The 18981-nt window shown below is 41.1% G+C and overlaps 1 protein-coding gene across 2 annotated transcripts in view; it reads left to right on the plus strand.

Moving 5' to 3' along the window:
* The first annotated feature begins 254 nt into the window (after positions 1–254).
* Positions 255–18981, plus strand: part of LOC122865387 (poly [ADP-ribose] polymerase tankyrase-1-like) — an 87211-nt gene continuing 68484 nt past the window's right edge. The window contains exons 1-4 of one of the 2 annotated variants that reach the window (XM_044173751.1): positions 256–846; positions 2622–2737; positions 5011–5119; positions 10699–10794. In XM_044173751.1, the coding sequence (XP_044029686.1) occupies positions 336–846; positions 2622–2737; positions 5011–5119; positions 10699–10794 (832 nt within the window). In that variant the 5' untranslated portion in view covers positions 256–335. Of the gene's footprint in view, positions 847–2621; positions 2738–5010; positions 5120–10698; positions 10795–18981 lie in introns of both variants that reach the window. The other variant, XM_044173752.1, reaches the window with a different exon arrangement.

Here is an 18981-nt window from a genome sequence, read left to right on the forward strand (position 1 = left end):
TCTACCCTACCTAATATTTTCATTGTGTTCTTTTTAATCCCCCCACAAAAAAATGTAATGTAAACATTTCAGAGACCAAAAAAAGCCTTAGATAGGCAAAATATACATTTGTGTAAACTGGAATTTGACATGGTAGGCTATTCAGTTTGCAATCCTGCATACAGATTTTGTTACTAATTAAGCTGTCTTGATATCCTAGTAAAGCTTTATTACACATTTTTTGAGTCCAGTCCATCAAATGTAATCCCAGTAAACCCGAGCGGAAGTTTGACTTTCCTGGGCAGGAAATTGTCAGCCGTGTTTTTGTTGCTAGTGGGGACTGTTGTGTTGTGAAAATGGCGACGTCTCGTCGCACTTCTCAGCAGCAGCAGCAGCCAAACTCCCTGCTGTCCTCCCCGCCCCGCGGCTCCTCTCTCCCCGTCACGCCGCCTGGCTCTCCGCCGGCATCCACCGACGATGCCACCCCGCTTCCCCACAGAGGCGCGATGGAGAACGCGGCTGACGGTGAGGTAACCCCCGCCTCTCCCACCACCACCTCCCCAGCTCTGGCCCTCACCGCCAGCAGCAGCAACAGCAGCACTAGCAGCAGCGCTAGCTCCCCGACCACCACCGAGGGTAGCGGGACCAGCCCCGGCTCTACGCCCGACTCGGGCAGCGGTAACCCGGGCAGCAGCTGCAGCAGTAGCAGCAGTAGCAGCGGTGGTGGTGCAAACGGGGCTTTCAGGGAGCTGTTTGAAGCCTGTCGAAACGGGGATGTTTCGAGGGTAAAGAAACTCGTGGATGCGGTGAATGTGAACGCCAAAGACATGGCAGGACGTAAATCGACACCTCTGCATTTTGCTGCAGGTAACCATAACGAAAATCACTTTGCAGACTGTTAGTCCAGCTGGGGAACGGGGTTTAGGCGGTGGGAGTGACCAGAAAGTAGCTAATTAACTGGCTTTAAGCAGAGCTGTTAGCTGTATGTTTTACCACAACAACAGTTTTCAGGATGATATTGTCAGGCGATATCAACAGAAAAGATTTGAAATGCACCAACAAAGAAAAACACCCTTTTCAGTTTATTCTCAAAAACATTTGATAGGGTAACTTATAGGATTTCAAGCAAAAATCTAATGTTTATTTCTTTTGTGAAAAGCAATTCTCTATCTCTCTCTCAGTTGTCTAAGTTTGAAGTCTTATTACAGCAGAGTGCCAGTATAATGAAATCATGTTAATAACAAGATAACAATACAGAGTGGCTTTGGACAGCTTTGAGGATATTGTACAGTCATTTGTTTAGATCTTATAGTTAGACCTGCTGCTTTTGCTTCTTCTAGTTTTCTAATTGCCATCAGTGTAGAAGAAGCATCTTTTTGCTGCCATCCAATGTTACAGACCTCAGTCACACCAGAAATCCTAAATAATAAAGTTCAAAAGGACAGGCAAGTACACTGCACAATGTGCAGAGCAATTCCCCAATTTGAGTTACTGGCGCTGTTGTAACTCTATAATTTTGTTCCTTTTTTAGAATATTCACTCCATGTATTCACTAGTAGATGGAAAGATGATTCAGATTTTCATTTGTTGAAAGTTTGGAAATTATCTTAAAATTATGGATGGAAACATACCAAAAAAGAGTAAGAAATTGCAGCTGCACAGTAACTGGACAGTTGCTTTATGAGTTAAGAGATGGATGCAAGGGCAACAGAAAGACACAACAGAGCACTTACAAATCCCTATATACAACAGAATATCACTAGGATTAAAAAAAGTGGACCTATAGTAACAAAATATTCAAAATAAGTCTATGATATTATCTTTAAAATAAGGTATCCGGCAACCCCTCAGGCATTTTGCTAAATGCATGAGTAATGTTCAGATTATGTCCAAAAACAGACGATATACCCGTGTATTCAGTAAGATCTACATTTGTGTTGACACATGGCATGTATTGACAGTTTGCTGTCTGTCCCTTCTCCTTTTAGTGACTACTTCATTAACACGTTGTCTACAACCACCATCGCTGTGCAAGCATGTGTACTTGTCCACAGTTATGAAAAGTGCTCATCTTCAATTCAGGTCTTCAGTTCCAGACTTGACTTATTTTTAATTCTTTCATCGGTGCAGATAAAAAAAGATTAAAACAAAAGAAAGACACGCATAGCTGATTTACATCTCAGGCCTTTCTAATCCTTAGCAGCCTGAATAAAAAGAGATTTTCTCGAGTCCCATGGCACGTTTGCAGTGCGGACATAACAAGCTTCGCTTTCCCGAACAGCCGCTAAGTGCCTTACAAAACAAAAGACGATTTAAAGTTAAGTATTAATTATTAACATGAAATAGGAATCAAACTGAAAACAGATACAGCAGAAGTAAAACAGGACATAAAATGAATCAGGCAGTTATATCAACATAAGTTACCGATTCAGAGCTTCAGAATATCTGGAAACCTCTAAAATCTTCTGTCAAAGTTTTGGATTTGATTTAATCCTGCACAGAAAATGATGTACGAGAGTTTCTATTGGACATCACAGTTGATGTAACGCAGATCTCCTTGTTCCTACTTCTCTCTGTCCTTTTCCCCACCTTCCCCTTCTCTCTCCACTTTCAACTCTTGGATCTCCCTGATCTCATCTCAGGTTTTGGGCGGAAAGATGTGGTGGACCACCTGCTTCAGACAGGTGCTAATGTGCACGCACGGGATGATGGGGGTCTGATCCCGCTTCACAACGCCTGCTCATTTGGTCACTCCGAGGTGAGACTTCGCACAGCAACATTTTGATGTACTAGTATGTTGATTTTTGTCATATTTGTGCTGGGGGGTGGTTTATTTTGCCATTGTTTTGCCTCCGCTGTAGAGTAATTCACAGTGGTGTAATGTAACAAGTACATTTACTCAAGTACTGCATATAAGTACAAATTCAAGGTACTTGTACTTTACTTAATTATTTGCATTTTATGCAGCTTTCTACTTCTACTCAACTACATTTGTCTGACAGCTTTAGTTACAGGTTACTTTTCAGATTCAGTTACAATTTTCATACCCTTCCTGTCCAGTGAAAACCACATATCTTCCAAATTCTCCTACGTCTTAAACAAAATAAACTATTTTAAGGCTGGATTTTAATGTATTAGTTGGAAAATGCATTGTCACAAAGCTGAAAACAGGGCTGTTTTTCTGAGCTCATGAAAAGGGGACTTTTTAGAGACATGTGGTTCTCACAGGACAGCTACAAACATATGATGAGCCTATAGAATATGATGCATTGCTGTAGATTAAACTACCCAACAGTATATAAAGTAGTTAAAATTAGCTCAGCTGTAAACATCTACAGCAGTAAAATGCAACATACTCAATAATGCAGCAGTAATATTAATCCAGAAACATCATATATAACAGTAAAACACTGACAGGGACCATCTTTCTGCAGAATACTTTTACTTTTTACTTTTACTTTTACTTTAAGTAAATTCTACTGATAATACTTATATACTTTTACTTAAGTAGGGTTTTGAATGCAGGACTTTTACTTGTAGTGGAGTATTTTCACAGTGTGGTATTAGTACTTTTTCTGAAGTAAAGGTAATTCAGAAAGCATTCTTTACCTCACTTTGGGACTTGCCTACACCATAACTATGCGCAGTTGTATGATACCTGTTGTTCTGGGCAAGCAAGCATGCTGAAAAAACACAAATCCACGTGAGGGCAATGGAAGGGAGTGTGAGTACCCATTAGGGTGACACAAAGGTGACAAATGTGTGCTACTCATCCAATATCCTGTTTGAAACAAAATATCACTCCGGAACAGTTAGTACTTTAGTAAAGTGTAAATGATTGCTGGTGATTAAAAAAAAGTTGGGGAGGCAGTTTTGTGCACAAGAATTGGTGTGGTGGTAAAATCCAGAATTGATGTAGGAGTAAACTGTAACCAGTGTTGTTATGAGAGCAAAAGATAATTCTGTCCAAACATGCAAATCAGCTCTGTTTGCCTGTAAACTATAACGTGCACAGTCAGCCTTAAAGATCACATTGAGGAAGCCTGAACATTCACTCTCATTGCTCCTTTATTATTCTGGTCATGCCTATGCAGGATGATGTTTTGGAATATCTGTGACAGATGTGCTAATGCTTTTTGTCCCTCCTGAGCATTAACCACAGTGTTCAATCTAATGTTTACAGTCTAGAATGTGTTAGAGGCTTTTAGAGCTTTCTCTGAGAGCACTTTGCAACCTTGTCAGAAAAGTGCCGTGCTAATGCTGCTGTATGATTAGCATTGTGATGAGAGGAAACACTGCCCAAAGTGAAACGAGTCACTCAGCCCTACACAGTTGAGTCTCTGAAAGTGGTCATTGCTTGTGGCCTTGCTTTTATGTTTTTTGGTTCAAGTGTGATTTGCACACTTTAACCAAAAGTGTGGTGGGTGGCAGTGCAAGGTTAGGTGTAGGGGTCTGACTCTCGAGGATGGAGGATTACTGTAAACTCTTCAAGTTGGGAACGAGTTGCTGCCTGAAGTAAAGGAGTAACTGGGCATCTATTTCACCAGTGCGGGTAAGATGGAGAGTGACATTGACAGGCACATTGGTGTGGTATATCGGTACAGGCATTGTGAAGGCATTGAACCTCAATACTTTTTGAGTACAGACGGAAATGTGTCCGTAGTAAGGATCAAAAGTTGGCATCGAATGCTTGTTCTAATTCTTAGTCTCGATAGAATACTTTTGATCAGAAATTTTGCTTTTGGAATGTGTTCTACTGTATGTAGGCAAAATATATGTATGGATGCTTTTGACAAAGCAGCATCAGACACTGATGCATTGGGAAGATTCTGTTAAATGAACAAAATAATAAAGGTATTCTTCAGTCTATCATATGGGTTAACAAGCCTAACTAGGTTGTCATTGCTAAGATAGTGTTAACTATCTCCGGCTTGATTAGTGGAAAAAACCCCATGGGGAAAAAAACACATGGGGTTTGACCTTTTTTGCCAAATAAAGAGTAAATGCAGATGTTCTGCCTGTTGTTTCCAGGTGGTGTCCTTGTTGCTGTGTCAGGGGGCCGACCCGAATGCCCGAGACAACTGGAACTACACGCCACTCCATGAAGCTGCCATCAAGGGCAAGATAGACGTCTGTATAGGTAAGCACACAAACACTGCAAATATTAACATGAGTGTGTATAGTATGTATTAACTGATTTGCAGGATGTCTGATTACACAGTGGGCGTCAGCGTGTTTGCGATAAATAAAAGTCAGTGGTTCTTATATGGCATTGTTTAAAATGTTTCATCATCTCCGGTGGTGATGCGGCGGCAAATTTTTAAGATATTAAATTCTCTGTTGGTTTCGAAGTCTAGTGTTTGTATATAATATCTCCTCCCCAGCCCCTCCAAAGTCACAACCTGGAGTTCTGTATAATCACACAGTAATTTTGGAAACTATAATAAACCACCCACTGACTGTACGCTATTATTTTCCATTAGGCATATAGCAGCAAATAACCTGTAAATTGTAATTACTGTGTTACTGCTTATTCTTAAGTCCACACAGGGGACAAAAGAGCATTGATTTCTTTGTCTTGCAATATATGAGCTCCCACCAACGAAATCTTCATTTTAAAAAGTGAAGCACCACCACAGGCTCAGTTCAGAAGGGACGTCATCAGCGGCAGCGGTTGATATTTAAAGGTGAATTGAAAAATAGAGAGGCCGTATTACTGATCCCTGAGGAAAATCTGAAGTAGACAAGATATGCCACAGCATGAAAACCGTCTGAGCAGTAAGTTGTTGGATAATCTTTATGATCTTAATGGAAAAGCATTGCTCACTGTGAGTGGTAATGGCGGATGACTGCAATGATAGTCGGCGCCACCTTGCTGCCAGCATCAGTCTGGAGTGCCGAGAGCAACAAGGAGGAAAAGTTACATATCTATGTAATAGTTGCTGCAGAATGTCTGGGCCCCGAATGACTGCATAGCAGAACAGGGCTTTGTGGAGCTCTGATGATCACTGTGCACAAACTGCACCCTGTTGTCAGGAGGACTGAGACCAGTTATTGATTTATCAATAATTATGAATGACACTGAAATTGAAGTAAAAGAACTTATCTCGGCTGTCTGACTTTGACTTAATTTATGCTTGCTGTTGATTTTCAGTCTGAGCAGTGCTTAACATTACAAGCAGTTGAAAAGAACGCCTTAGAAATAAGACTTAGACAACTTTACTTGAACTTAGACAAACCAGAATACAAAAAAGGACGTAATTCAGTATATATGACGACACTCTGTGTTACTGTATGACCAGCTCCATTTATAGGTTCATAAATTCATTCAGGATCACAGATCTCACAGCTGCATCACGGTCTTTATGTAGGTCACTGTCCACGATCGTCCTCCGTTATAACAGCTGACAGTGTAACATCACCTACTGTATTATTTCATCTCCGTGACTGTCTCATCACCTTGACTTGTCTCCCATCTTAGTCATGAACCGCTTTGCTATAGCAAGATGTGTTTTTAACATCACTTATTTAATGACAGCTGTATGAATATTTTCTAATTGTTTCTGGTGTAATGCAACTACAGACACTGCTAAATTTGTCATATTTTCGTCAGCTGATTTCCGACAGCGGGACTAAGCTCTTCCTCTTACTCATTTTCATGAATGAAACCTGCCCACAGGCAATTTAGGGGTGTTGATTATCCTTATGATCAGACCTCACAAAGTACACCCCCTCGTGTAGAGGAGGCATTCATCAGCTTGAAACGAACAATTTACAACAAATTGGTGCAGTTAAGAGAGTTTGGGGGGAAAAGCAAGAGGGTACAATCACCAGGCTTTGGAGGGAGCAGGTCATGCAGAGGATGTTGTGGTTGCTGCCACCTCTCATCCAAACACTCCACTAACTGTTCTGAGGCCACACTCTACAACAGTATTATGGCGACACTGGAGAGCTCACGTCATTGAAGGACACAGACAACTCAACTTGTTGTCACACACTGCTCTGATTAGCCCAGCTGTAAGCATGACTGAGTGCCGTCATGTCGGAGCGCTTCCACCTTCTGAAAATACAGCCGTGACACATTTTTGTAAAGCAAGAGGATGTTAAAGACATTATTCGCTACCGGTTCCACATTACCAATTTCTGACATAATTTGAAAAGCTGGCACCTTCACTGCACCCACTCTCAAGTAACACATTTCACTCCCCCTCTGACACAAAGGATCATTATTCTCAAGTCCTGGACGTATGCGTCCTTGACTGCAGCAACAGGGGGATGTTTTCCAGTGTTACCATACATAGGACAGCAAGAAAACTGACAAAACATTGACACAAACTTGATATATTGTGTATCTCAGTTTTGTGTGTCTGAAATGATCTGAAACCAACACATGTAGGAAAGGTCTGAAAACTTATGGTATGCTGTGGAAAATGGTCCACTATAATGTTGACTAAACATGACTTCTTTGCAATGCAAAGAAATATTACTGTTTGAATTAAAATTACTGTTTATAATTAAGGACTCAACATGGCAATTGCCTGACAAGTCCAGTTCCTGAGCATTTTTGGTGAGGTTAAACCCCTCCACAAAGTGTTTTTTTTGTTGTCCAAACAGCATGAAAGGTTAAAGGTTTGTTTTGTCTGGTGTTAACCAGAGAAGGAAAGCTGGCTTTTGGTTTGCCGTCGTAACTGCATGCTTACAAGCAAACCAAGGAATGTAAACAAAAATCACATGACCTCTAGTGGCTTGTTTATTGGACAGAGTTTTGGTAGCCTGTCATGCTGCCAGGTTAGAGATTTGGCAGTCAAATCAACTCTGATTTGACTGTAACTTCAGCTCAGCATGATGGACGCTCTGTCCTCTTCTCTGGTGTTAAGACAACTTGAGTAAGAAATTAATCTCTCAGTACCAGACCTGCATCTCTTCAAGCTCAAGGTCTGGCAATAAAAACTTCATCAACCAACTTGGAATAAGGAGATCTTGGAAATCCTACGATTTGCTCTGAGGGTAAAAAACGGCCACCTCTATAAATGGCAGTTCAGTACACAGTGTCCTCACTTCTCCTCAGTGTTATTTTACTGGTTATTGATACGATCATAGGCCACTGAGACCCCACCCTTTCCTGACTAACATTTGTTTTTGAATTTCTCCAGATGTCAGTAAGGTTGATGAGATGGTGACAGTCTGGGCATTGCTATGTTTTGCTTCTTCTGCAGATGTCAATGTTTGTTTTTTGTAAAGCACTTTTTAATTGCTGATAAGTGCTATATAAATAGACTATTAATTCCTCCTCATGCCCTCAAACCCTTGCTTTTTGAATTTGTTTGTATATATGTTATTAAGGGTCCATTGTTTATTATTTGGTGGAATTGAATTGTGTGATGCCTTGTCCAGGGGTTTCAAGTGAACTTGCTTGTTTGATTTGTTTTAAATTGAGAAAAGGCAAATGCTCTGCAGCTTTGCTTTCTCAGTTTTTACCGTTCATTTTTTACTAACCGTGACAGCACAGGAGCAGGAGTTTATCATGTAGGGAGGAGGTTTGACTTTTGCCCATATAAGTGCCTGCAGCTCTTTGCCTAAATGTTCACTTGTGTAAAACTGTCAAAAGGCCACAAAAAATGTCTAAATGTAAATTTAGACCAAGTAAAAGCCATACTCACTTCTTCTCACAGAAATGCTTTTACTGTGAAGCAGCTGCAGGAAGTGTTCAGACTGCAGGACATTGCACCTGACTGTTGTTGTCTGCTGCTTTTATCCTTCAGCAGCACTTTGTCCCCGTGATAGGACCAGTTTCATTTCCAAATGTTTCCAAATTCAGTTTTTCCCTTTTGAACACCACACCTCAAACGAGACAGGCTGAGAAAATCTGGATATCTCTGAGTTTATCACAATTATGTACAGTTACTTACTGATTGGACATAGACATTGCAGATAGTCATAAGATAATCGTTGCAAATCTGACAGTGTCCTAAAAACTAATCCTGTCCGAAAAAGGGATTTAGGTTGTTCAGAGAGGGCTTTTGCAGGTATTACAGGCGAGCCATGCCCATTAAAGACAAAACTGAAAACACAAAATTAGAAGTTGACAATTGCAAATGAATCGGATACAGTGTTACAGACTGGATTGGCAGATTTGTGAACTATTCTAACCTGTATATGTGTGAGTTTGTTGCGGTGTGGCTGTGCATCAGACTGTCTCTCTCTGCCTCACTATGGACATATCTTTATTCTCTCACCGTTGGGTATCGGAATCAGTGTGTGTGTGTGTGTGTGTGTGTGTGTGTGTGTGCGTGTGCGTGTGCGAGAGTGTGCTCGCTCATGTGTGTGTGGGATTGGTGCAGAGCTAAATCATATTTTTGTTGAGGGGTGAGTGGGTGACTAAGGTCTGCGTCAGTGCTGGGGCAGACTGGCACACACATGCGCGTACACGTGCACTTACATAGACACAGCATTACACACAAGTCTTCTCCCCTCCTCTGCTGGGTTTGAGCAGAGTTAGTTTGAAGTGTACACAAGTCAAAGGGCATGTGCACCAGGAACTGCTCAGCAATCACAATAGTGGAAAGCGAGATAGAGAGGAAGGCAGTGAGAGTATTGACATTAGCCCCCTCAAAAGAGCGTATTTACAAAAAGCCCAGGCAGAGTTTGTTATTCAGCTCATACCTGTTCGGTAGTCGCATGACTCTGCCCTCTTCTCTTCCCTCCTTTCCTCTCCTCTCCTCTCCCCTCTCCTCCCCTCCTCTCCTTTAATTTCTTTTTTCCTTTTCCTTCTCCTCTCATTTCTTCTCCTCTCCTCTTCCTTCTCCTCCCTTCTTTCCTCTCCACTCCTCATGTTTCTTTTCTCCTCTCTTCTTCCTTCTCCTCTCCTCAAATTTCTTTTTCTTCTCTCCTCCCCTTTCCTCTGTTTTTACGACTCCCTGCTCTCTCTCCCTCTCTATCACACAAACCAACACTTTTGTTTTGCTCTCCCTCCCCACTTTTTGTCCTCTACCTCTCCCATCCTCTCTGACTCTTAGCCCCCCTCTCCTCCCATCCCATCCTTCCCCCTCCTCTCCTCCCCTCTCCTCTCTCATCTTGCTCTCCGCTGCATCGCTCAGTCAGTCGGAGAGGCGAGAGTCTCTCCACTCGCACTGCCTGCCCGCCTCGTCGCTGCTGCTACTACCTCGAATAGCTGTAGCCACTCATCTCTCCCTTCCTTGCTCATTTTTATTTATTTTCTCACCTTAACCAAAGCCTTCCTCCCCTCCTCCATGGAAGTGTGATGTGTTTTGTAGCTGGTCACGTAGCCGCTTTGTAAGGTCCGGTCTTTCTCTGGCGGTGTGGTGTAGCGTAGCTTTCGCTGCTCTTGTTGTGGCATGTCTGTTTACATCAGCAGCATGGCTCGTAGGGCAGGGGCAGCCAGGGGCAGCCGAGGGAGCAGCGATAGCAACAGAGGAGGAGCAGCTGGAGGAGGAGGAGGAGAGAAATGTGAAGCAGGACGTGCAGAAGGGCTGCCAGGGGAGCCAGGATACACATCCAGAGGAGGAGGAACAGGAGGGATTGCAGAGGAGCAAGTGGGAGAAAAAGGAGGAGGTCCTGGAAGAGCAGTTTATGGAGCAGGATGTGGTTCAGCAGCAGCAGGAGGAGGAGGAGGAGGACTAGGAGGAGGTGTGTGTCGGGGAGTTTGCATGTCAGTCCAGGAGCTCAGCTACTGTCTGTGTCTGCCCTGTTGTTGTACAGTGTTACTGCAGCATGGAGCCGACCCCAACATCCGCAACACCGATGGCAAGTCTGCCCTGGACCTGGCTGAACCCTCCGCCAAGGCCGTGCTCACAGGTCAGTTTCCTGTCTGTATATCTGTCTGTCAAATGCCACACACACAGGTCAGTACATGTCTGTATTGCTTTCTGTCTTGCTCTCCATGGCTTGTATTCTGTTGCCGATTGTTTGTGTTTGTTTATATCTTTCCTGCTCTTAGTTTCTTGTTTGCTTTCTCTGTTTCTGTCTTTTCCTCTAAGGATGTGCATTTCCAGTTCTAACTTAGTATTAGCATTTTGTCCACATCTCTCGCTGCACATGTGTACACACATTGGTCACTACATCACATTTTCTTCATTTTGCTTTCTGCCTCTATCCAAGGCTATAATCAGTGGTCAGAAGTGTTTGTGTCTCTGCTTTCTTTTCAGTCGTAATTTTTTTACTTTGACTTCTCTTCTGGCTGAGGCTGCACTCATTGATCAGCTACTCAATAAACTCTCTCTGGTGGATTTTGGTTTGCTTGCCTTTTTTTCCTTCACTAATCTTTCTTTCTTGCTTTCTTTCTTTTCCAAAATAGAGAAATAACCAAAACAGTGAGACGGCAGACCTTTCCTGAGCAGTGTTTTCTTTAATACAGCACAGTTCTGCAAACAATGACAAATTGCAAATATATTTAAATGCAGTTTGAGACTATAAGAACCCCACACCTCCCACCCCATGCATTACATACTACTGTGGCCTCATCATCGTCATTATCCCACTTGGGTTTAGGCCAGTACTGATTCTACTTTTAGACCCAAGTCACTGAATGTTAATAGTTTGCATTCAAAGCTCAATTTCTCGCTTTTCACACCAAAATATTCAGTGTATTCTTACAATAAAACTACAGAAAGCGGTTTTTACACCCTTACAAACAATAAAATCCATAAACTCGTTGGAGAGCTTTAGTGGCCCACATGGGACACTAAGACTTTGCAGTGAAACTCAGACTAATTACTAGTTCTTTCATTGTTACAAGCTCTTAAAGGCAGCAGGACTCATTACACCTACTCAGTCGTGGGAAGGAACCACTGGGACACTGTTACAGCTTTTAAATGAGGAACTAATTAAAAATATATGTCTGTTAAATAAATAATTTTTAGTATATTTTTTTCAATTTCTCCTTAGTTGGACAGCTGAAAGTACAGACAGAAAAAGTTTTTGCAGGTTTTTCTTATTTTGTTTTATGTTTTACATCTTTCCTTGTTGCAAATCAGCATTTCTCATCCTCACACTTTTGATGAACGTCTTCGTACTATATTGCATGTGTATGTGTTGGCTGATGAGTTGAGTCCTTATCTCACTTTTCCTTCAGATGGGAAAGGTTGAAGACATGGTTCTTAGTGAACTAAATCAGTCCTGTTTATGTTTGCAGTAGTGGAAGACTAAAGAGAATTTGAAATTTAAAATCTCTTTCTGTGTTCACTGTCTCTCTGTGGGTACTGACGCAGGCTCTAAATCAGTTTACGCAGCGCCACTTCTGTGTTTACATCATCAATTCCCCTTGTTAGGCCTCTGTGGTAAATGAGATAAACCTCGAGATACCACAGCGAGGAGCTGTGCGGTGTCAAAACACAGGGAGGAATTTCACCGCATCTTCCCTGTGAAAAATTATTGTCCTTGCCAGCTAGAATCGAAATGAGGTAGTTCGGTGCCAGAATTATTGAACATTGCCGTATATGTTGCTGTTAGCCCCTTCACCCCATCTCAGTATCGCCCGTGATACAAGTTTTATAATGGAGCTGTCATGGAAATGCGATTTATGAGCAGTAAAACTAGAAGATTCAACAGAGGAGTAATTTAATTGATCTTAGTCTATATGTGATTGAAAATGTTTACCAAACATTGCACACTTACTCAAATGTGTGTGTGTGTGTGTGTATATATATATAATATGTAATGACTCAAGGAGGCTAATAGTGTAAACAACAAACTGACAAAGACAGATTCAAACACATTGCTGCTTACAAATTGGAGTGTACTCAGTGAAGCTTTATTGCATTTCTTTATTGACACTAGCAGAGGTCCAGACAGAGCATCAAAGATGGCTCAAAATTGAGAATTAAGAAAGAAACTGCCTTACTCTATCTAGTGCTAATCAAAGAAAGATGTGAGCAGAATCTGTTCATCAAAAGACCAACATAGTCCATTATAAAACTTGATATTTTAGGCCAGAGGTTTTCAAACGGTGAGGTGTTGAGAGTTGAAGGGGGGACGTGGAGGGAGAGACATGAGGCAAAGATACTGCTTGAGGTGAAAGGGACAGGTGCATGCTGGCAGAGGTGTAGCGCTACGTTAGCTAGCTATAGACAGGAGAGAAAAAAATGTAATTCACTGTGCCACTCAAAGGCTACCGGCAGCTACCGGCAACTTTTAAGGTGGAATGTTTTCTTGCATGTTACTCAATGCATGAGTTGACATTGTAAATCACACACCTTAAATGTCAATATGACAACTTTGACTATTCCATTTGTTTTTATTGGCTCTCTTGCATTATATACGCTTTAGTGATGACTGAATCTTCAAGTGCTTAAAAATTGTATATGAATTTCAACCGGATTATGCAAACTGCGAATATTCCATTTTCCCACTTGGAGGAAAAAAGTGCCGGAGCGTCGTTCCAGTGTGCTCCGGCAGCACTACACCTATGCATGCGGGTGCTCTGAAAACATCAAGAGTTTAGTTATTGTAGTTTTACCTGCTGATTTGGCCTGCTTCCCAATAGTCAGCACTTGCAGCAGCAGTGGCTTTGACACACAACTCATAGAGGCAATTAGTACTTAAGCTAGCTCTTCTCAGAGTCATAACTCAGTCAAATCTGAACCCAGAGACATAATAGGCATATTTTAGATTCAGTCTGACTTACACTTTCCAAGGATGGAATGTCCAAATGTCCATCCGTGGATAAACGTCCAGAAAAAAAAGAAGCTTCTTTTAACTCCAGAAGTTTTCTTCAGTATCAAAGTAATCCAGTAATAGTTGTATGTACAGTACATCCATGGGTACATTGCAAATAGGAACTGCTAATAGCTAATTCGGCATAGTTTTAATTATGCCAGTTTGCCAAAATGTAAATATAGGCTAAAAAAGTGCAGCACAGCTGTCTCAGTTTTGTCTGAGGATGGGCCCACAGTGTCAGACTTTGAAAGCCCCTGTTTTGGTCTCCTGGTCAAACCCCTGACCAATCACATACAGTCATATAGACAGGGCTAATGTGTGAAGTAATCTACAATCTAAACCATCAACAAGGCACATGATGCAGATCCAAATCCCATTCAACACCTTTTGTTTCTTTTTACCTGTGAGAACCTACTGAAACTAGCTTCAGTGTGCAGTAGCTGCCTTCACACATTACATTCATTTATGAGACAGGAGTTTTCCCCGGCTCGAAGTGAGGCAAAGGTCATACCTCAACAGTGACCAATTGAACCTTGATTTATTTTTAAAATAGAAATAAATTTTAAGCAGATGTATGATGCTCCGTCTGCCTACTCAGTGAATCTTAAACCTCTATAATGGGGGAAAAAGTGATTTGGTATTAAAACATGTTTTAATTTACATAAAATAGGGGCTGCAATAGACATTCAAGAGATTTTAACTTGTCATAGTAGGGAAAGCAGAGGTGTAATTAATACCGTTAATGATGGCTCTGTTGCATGTAGGTGATTCATTAAGCCATGCCAATGAACCAGCATGCACAATACTAGGACGCTGGAACTGGATCACCTAACTGGAATGCAGCCTTAATTAAGGTTATTAATTATACCTGTGCTTTTTCCTGCTATGACATGTCATAATGTCTTCTGTGAAAAAAGGCCTATTAGAAGGTCACCAAATGATAAATACAGATAGAGTGCTTAAAACACACAAAATGTGATTGAATACTCATCATTTCACTCAAATCAAAGCCTCCAAAAGAAGCAGTTGGGTGCTTTTACAAATTTTAATGAAAAAGACAACAATGAGACATTTACAAGGACAGCTTAATGTCATATTCCATTTTCAACATCTGCTGTTTCCAGAGACATCCACCGACGCATTCAGGTGAAAATCAGCAGTTAACAGAGAAACTAGTTGATCCATATCACCATCGGACTCTCCCCTCCATCATCGGCCCTTTCCTCCTGCAGGGGTTGTTCTGTATTCTGTCTGTGGTTCAGATCTGACAAATTTATATCAGTGTTTGAAGTAAAGTGAATTATGGTTTTAATGGCCGGCACTAATAAACTATTGTGTTGTTACATTGTCTTTTCACCCAGCGCCACCTTGGAGTGATTCCTCTGTTGTAATTACTGTTGATAGTGATGCATTTAACGCAGTGCTCTTAAAGACAGTTTCATTATTGCCGGCATGGTCAGGTTTTGGTAAAAGGCCTTTAAATTCTCTTTCCAGGAAAAACCCGCCAAGACCGTAAATGTGAACATATGTAATTAAGTGCGTGTTTGTGTATTTGGAACCTCTGTATAATCTTCTACAGTGACACCCTGCATGAGCCTTTTTTCCCTGTCCTATATGTTCTGTGTCTACGATTTAGAGGTTCTGCTCTATTCCTCATCTCTGCCGCAGGCCAGCACAGCTTTCGGCTTCAGTCTGTGGTGATGGAAGTTTATATTGACCCATAAATTAGCTCTGCCGCCCTGCCACATCCAACAAGCTGCTCTCAGAAATGATAGACTCTGTTCCCTGTTAGCTGGAGATGTGGAACGGAAAGACAGAGAAAATTTGTAAAAAAAAAAAAAAAAAAAAGAAGCTGCTTCAAACACCACTCACACTGCATTTTAATATTGAAAAAGGTTTTCGTCATACAGTTTGTTTTCCTGATCAGGGTGAACATATCTCAGACCAGGACAGGGTGGTGTTGATTGTCAGGTCTTTGTTCACTCACTCAGACGCTCCCCAAACAAACAACAGGGAATTCTGCAGTTTAGTCTATCACAAGTATGAGACAGCCCTATTCACACCACACCGGGGGCAGACTCGCATGCACAACTGTACTTCCCACATAGAGAATTTGATGACAAAGGCCTGGGTGGTGCGCCTCTCAACATTATTTGCAGAAGTACAATAAGCTAGTAAGGACGGGCTCATCAGAATCTGCTGTTGCAATATCAGTAGCACAATAAAAAAAAAGCAATTAAGTCTGATAGAAATGTAAATTCATTAAAGCCCTGGGAAAAAGAATCCTGGAGGTAAAACTCTCCTCATTACTCTATTGTGCTTTTGTTGTGTAACTGCTTAGAGAGTATCAAGTTAATTATATAGTTCCTTATCAGGTTACAAAGGAGGGCATGCACAGATTTGCAATGAGATTATCTTATCGCTAAATGATCACTGGCTCCTAGAGCTAAATTCGGACATCCTGCGGTACACAGCATTTATCAGATGTTGGAGCGACGCTCGTATGTCTAGGCCTGATTTATAATCCTGTGTGTGGAGCAAGTTGAGGGATGCAAAACAAATTAGCATTTTGTGATTAAGCAGTCATTTTCAGTACAAACACTGCTCTTTATCACAAAGTGAATGAGAGAATGTACATTTTGAGTAGCCTGTATAATCAATTATGCACAACACAAGCTCATTTACTGTTTTGATGGACAAAATATTTGGCAACATTCCTTTAAAACCAGTGTACAGTGGACTTAAATAGACTATGTAAGTTTTTCTGAACAGTGGCCGCTGTGGCCACAAGTAACAAATAACAGGGTAATGGTGAACACTATAAGCTAGTGTAGGGGCCGGGTTAGAAAATAATAATAAGTTTGTACGACGTGTTGTCTGACCTCATCGGAAGTCATTGTTTGAGCCAGATAATCTACGTTGACTTAAACACAGATTTTTCCAAGGTCCCTGCACCAACGTAACAGTTTTACCTAAAGCCGGAAATATCCCAGATATCCCAAATATCGGACTGCAGATAAGTGATTGAGAGAAACACACAGTAATGTAAAAAGCCCCAGAAGAGCTAACTTAGGAACCAAAAGGATCATCGGGAGGATTTTTCTTTACATCCGTCTTTCCATGTCGTTGGTGATTGATCTTCCTCTGGCCGGCAAGCAGCGATTAGGACACTTTCATCAAGTTGTTTCTGCCCTTGACGATTCTTTCTCCTCTCCCCTCATCTCTCCATCGCTTTCTTTCTTCACTCATCAGTTATGGCGTTGTTTAATGAGCTTGCAAGTACAGAATGCACTCCTTCCACCCCTCATCCTTATATCAGCCTCGGTGTCGCTCACTTTCCACCTGACACGTCATCTATACTCTTTGTCCTCTTGCCCCCTGCTGTCTCTCACCCGTCTCCAGCTCTATGCCAATCAGCCTCTCCATCTTTTCCCTGTGACATTTGTCATTTATTTTCTTTCTGCTCTTCACTTGAAATGTCTCACTCTGCCTCATCCTCTATAAATCTCTGACAGTGACATGATTCCAGTGTTATATCAGTCTATGAAGTACACATCGATAAGCTGTTGGTGCATCAAAGACCTCAGCAAACCTCTGAAAACATTGTGCAGCTTCAACATGGTATTCAGTGTTGTAAGGTGGAGGTTAGGGATCAACATCACTACCAAAATATAAACAACTTGTATAGAGCACTATAGCTCTTTGTCCACTAAATTTCATCCAGATACTTCAAGATTCTACTAACAAACAGACTGGTGAAACATAAGCTCTGTGTAACTTAACCAGTAGAGGTTATCTATGTGGTAATCTCTCTGAGACTGTTTAATTTTCTCTGGTATTAAGCACTCATTGTTTATTTTGTCTGCATCTTTGGTATTAAGCTCCCACAACTTTGTGTCAAATTGGAAACAAACTGTGTTAAGACTTGGCTATATATATATATATATATATATATATATATATATATATATATATATATATATTCAAAGAAGAACACCTGTAGAAGAAGAAGAAGCTTTATAGATGCAGTTACTTCAGCCTCAGGCTAGATGACAGAATGAGTGACAGGTGCGTGGGTTGAACTTTGAGCCACTGAGGGGGAGGAGGGCGTGACGAACAGTGCACTTATTGCACAAAGGTGAAAAGTTGCAGATTGTGTTGAGACTGAAAGTGCTGTTCAAAGTATTCACAACTTTATTTTAAGAAACAAAGAAAATTGTGTGATAAATGGAAGCAGTCAACAGGAATATGCTGGATTTTAAGTAACAAGACTAAAAATGTACAGCCATGCTAGCGGCGCTGTGAGGCTGTATTTAGGCACAGCGGTGCTTTCAACTAAATGCTAACATCAACATGCAACATGCTCATAATGAAAATGCTAACATGCTGGTGTTAGCTATAATGTTTACCGTGTTTACCATCTTAGTTTAGAGTGTTAGCATGCTTACATTTGCTAATTAGCACTAAACACCAAAGTAAAGCTGACCTTGACGGGAATTCTAACAGCTGGTAAATAAAACCAAGAGCCCAAGTGAAACAGGAACGTCCAGGTTCTGTTCCAGAGTTAAGAAAACCTCATTCAAAATCCCACTTACATTCATAACAATGTTAAAGATCCAGCCTCGGAACATAACCTTTCTCAACAGTATGTCATGAGGCTCGCTTCATGTGTCTAAATTAGGATGGCAGTTTAAAATAAAACAAAAAACAATCTAATGTTGTTTATTAAACATTTGTGTTTTTTAGCTTCCTTTAAAGAACACCATTTCCCATAACCGCTAGACCTTTGCGAGTCGAGGGGCTGAGGTTAGCTCAGACATGTCTGTAATAACAGTAGAGCTGGGTTTCGCCACTGATTTCTCGATCCGATTCCGATTCACAAGGTCCTGATTTGATTTCTGATTCGATTCAATATTGATTCGGTTAGGGATATTTTAGTAACAATACCAATTTTGCTTGGATATGAAAGAGATTCTCAGAGAACTAATGCTGTAAATTGTACAAGGAACCCTCTAACCTGGTGCATTATTAAAAATAATGTTTACAGCAGGAATTGACCCTTTAAATCACCTATAACAGAGCTGATATTTCCACTCAGACGCACCAGTGTTTCCCCAACCATTACATTATAAATAAATATATAGATATTAAGAAAAACAACTTGACATTTAAGGTTGAAATAATATCCCTTAATGTTGTGCTGTTATTTCCATTTTTGAGCCTAAGTTGACATATTTAAATTGCTTGTTTCGTTTGACAAACAGTTGAAAATCCAAAGATAATCAATCCTCACATTTGAGAAGCTACAATAAGCAAATGTTGGGCATT

The sequence above is a fragment of the Siniperca chuatsi genome, linkage group LG18 (assembly GCF_020085105.1).
Source record: "Siniperca chuatsi isolate FFG_IHB_CAS linkage group LG18, ASM2008510v1, whole genome shotgun sequence".
Classification (NCBI taxonomy): Eukaryota; Metazoa; Chordata; class Actinopteri; order Centrarchiformes; family Sinipercidae; genus Siniperca; species Siniperca chuatsi.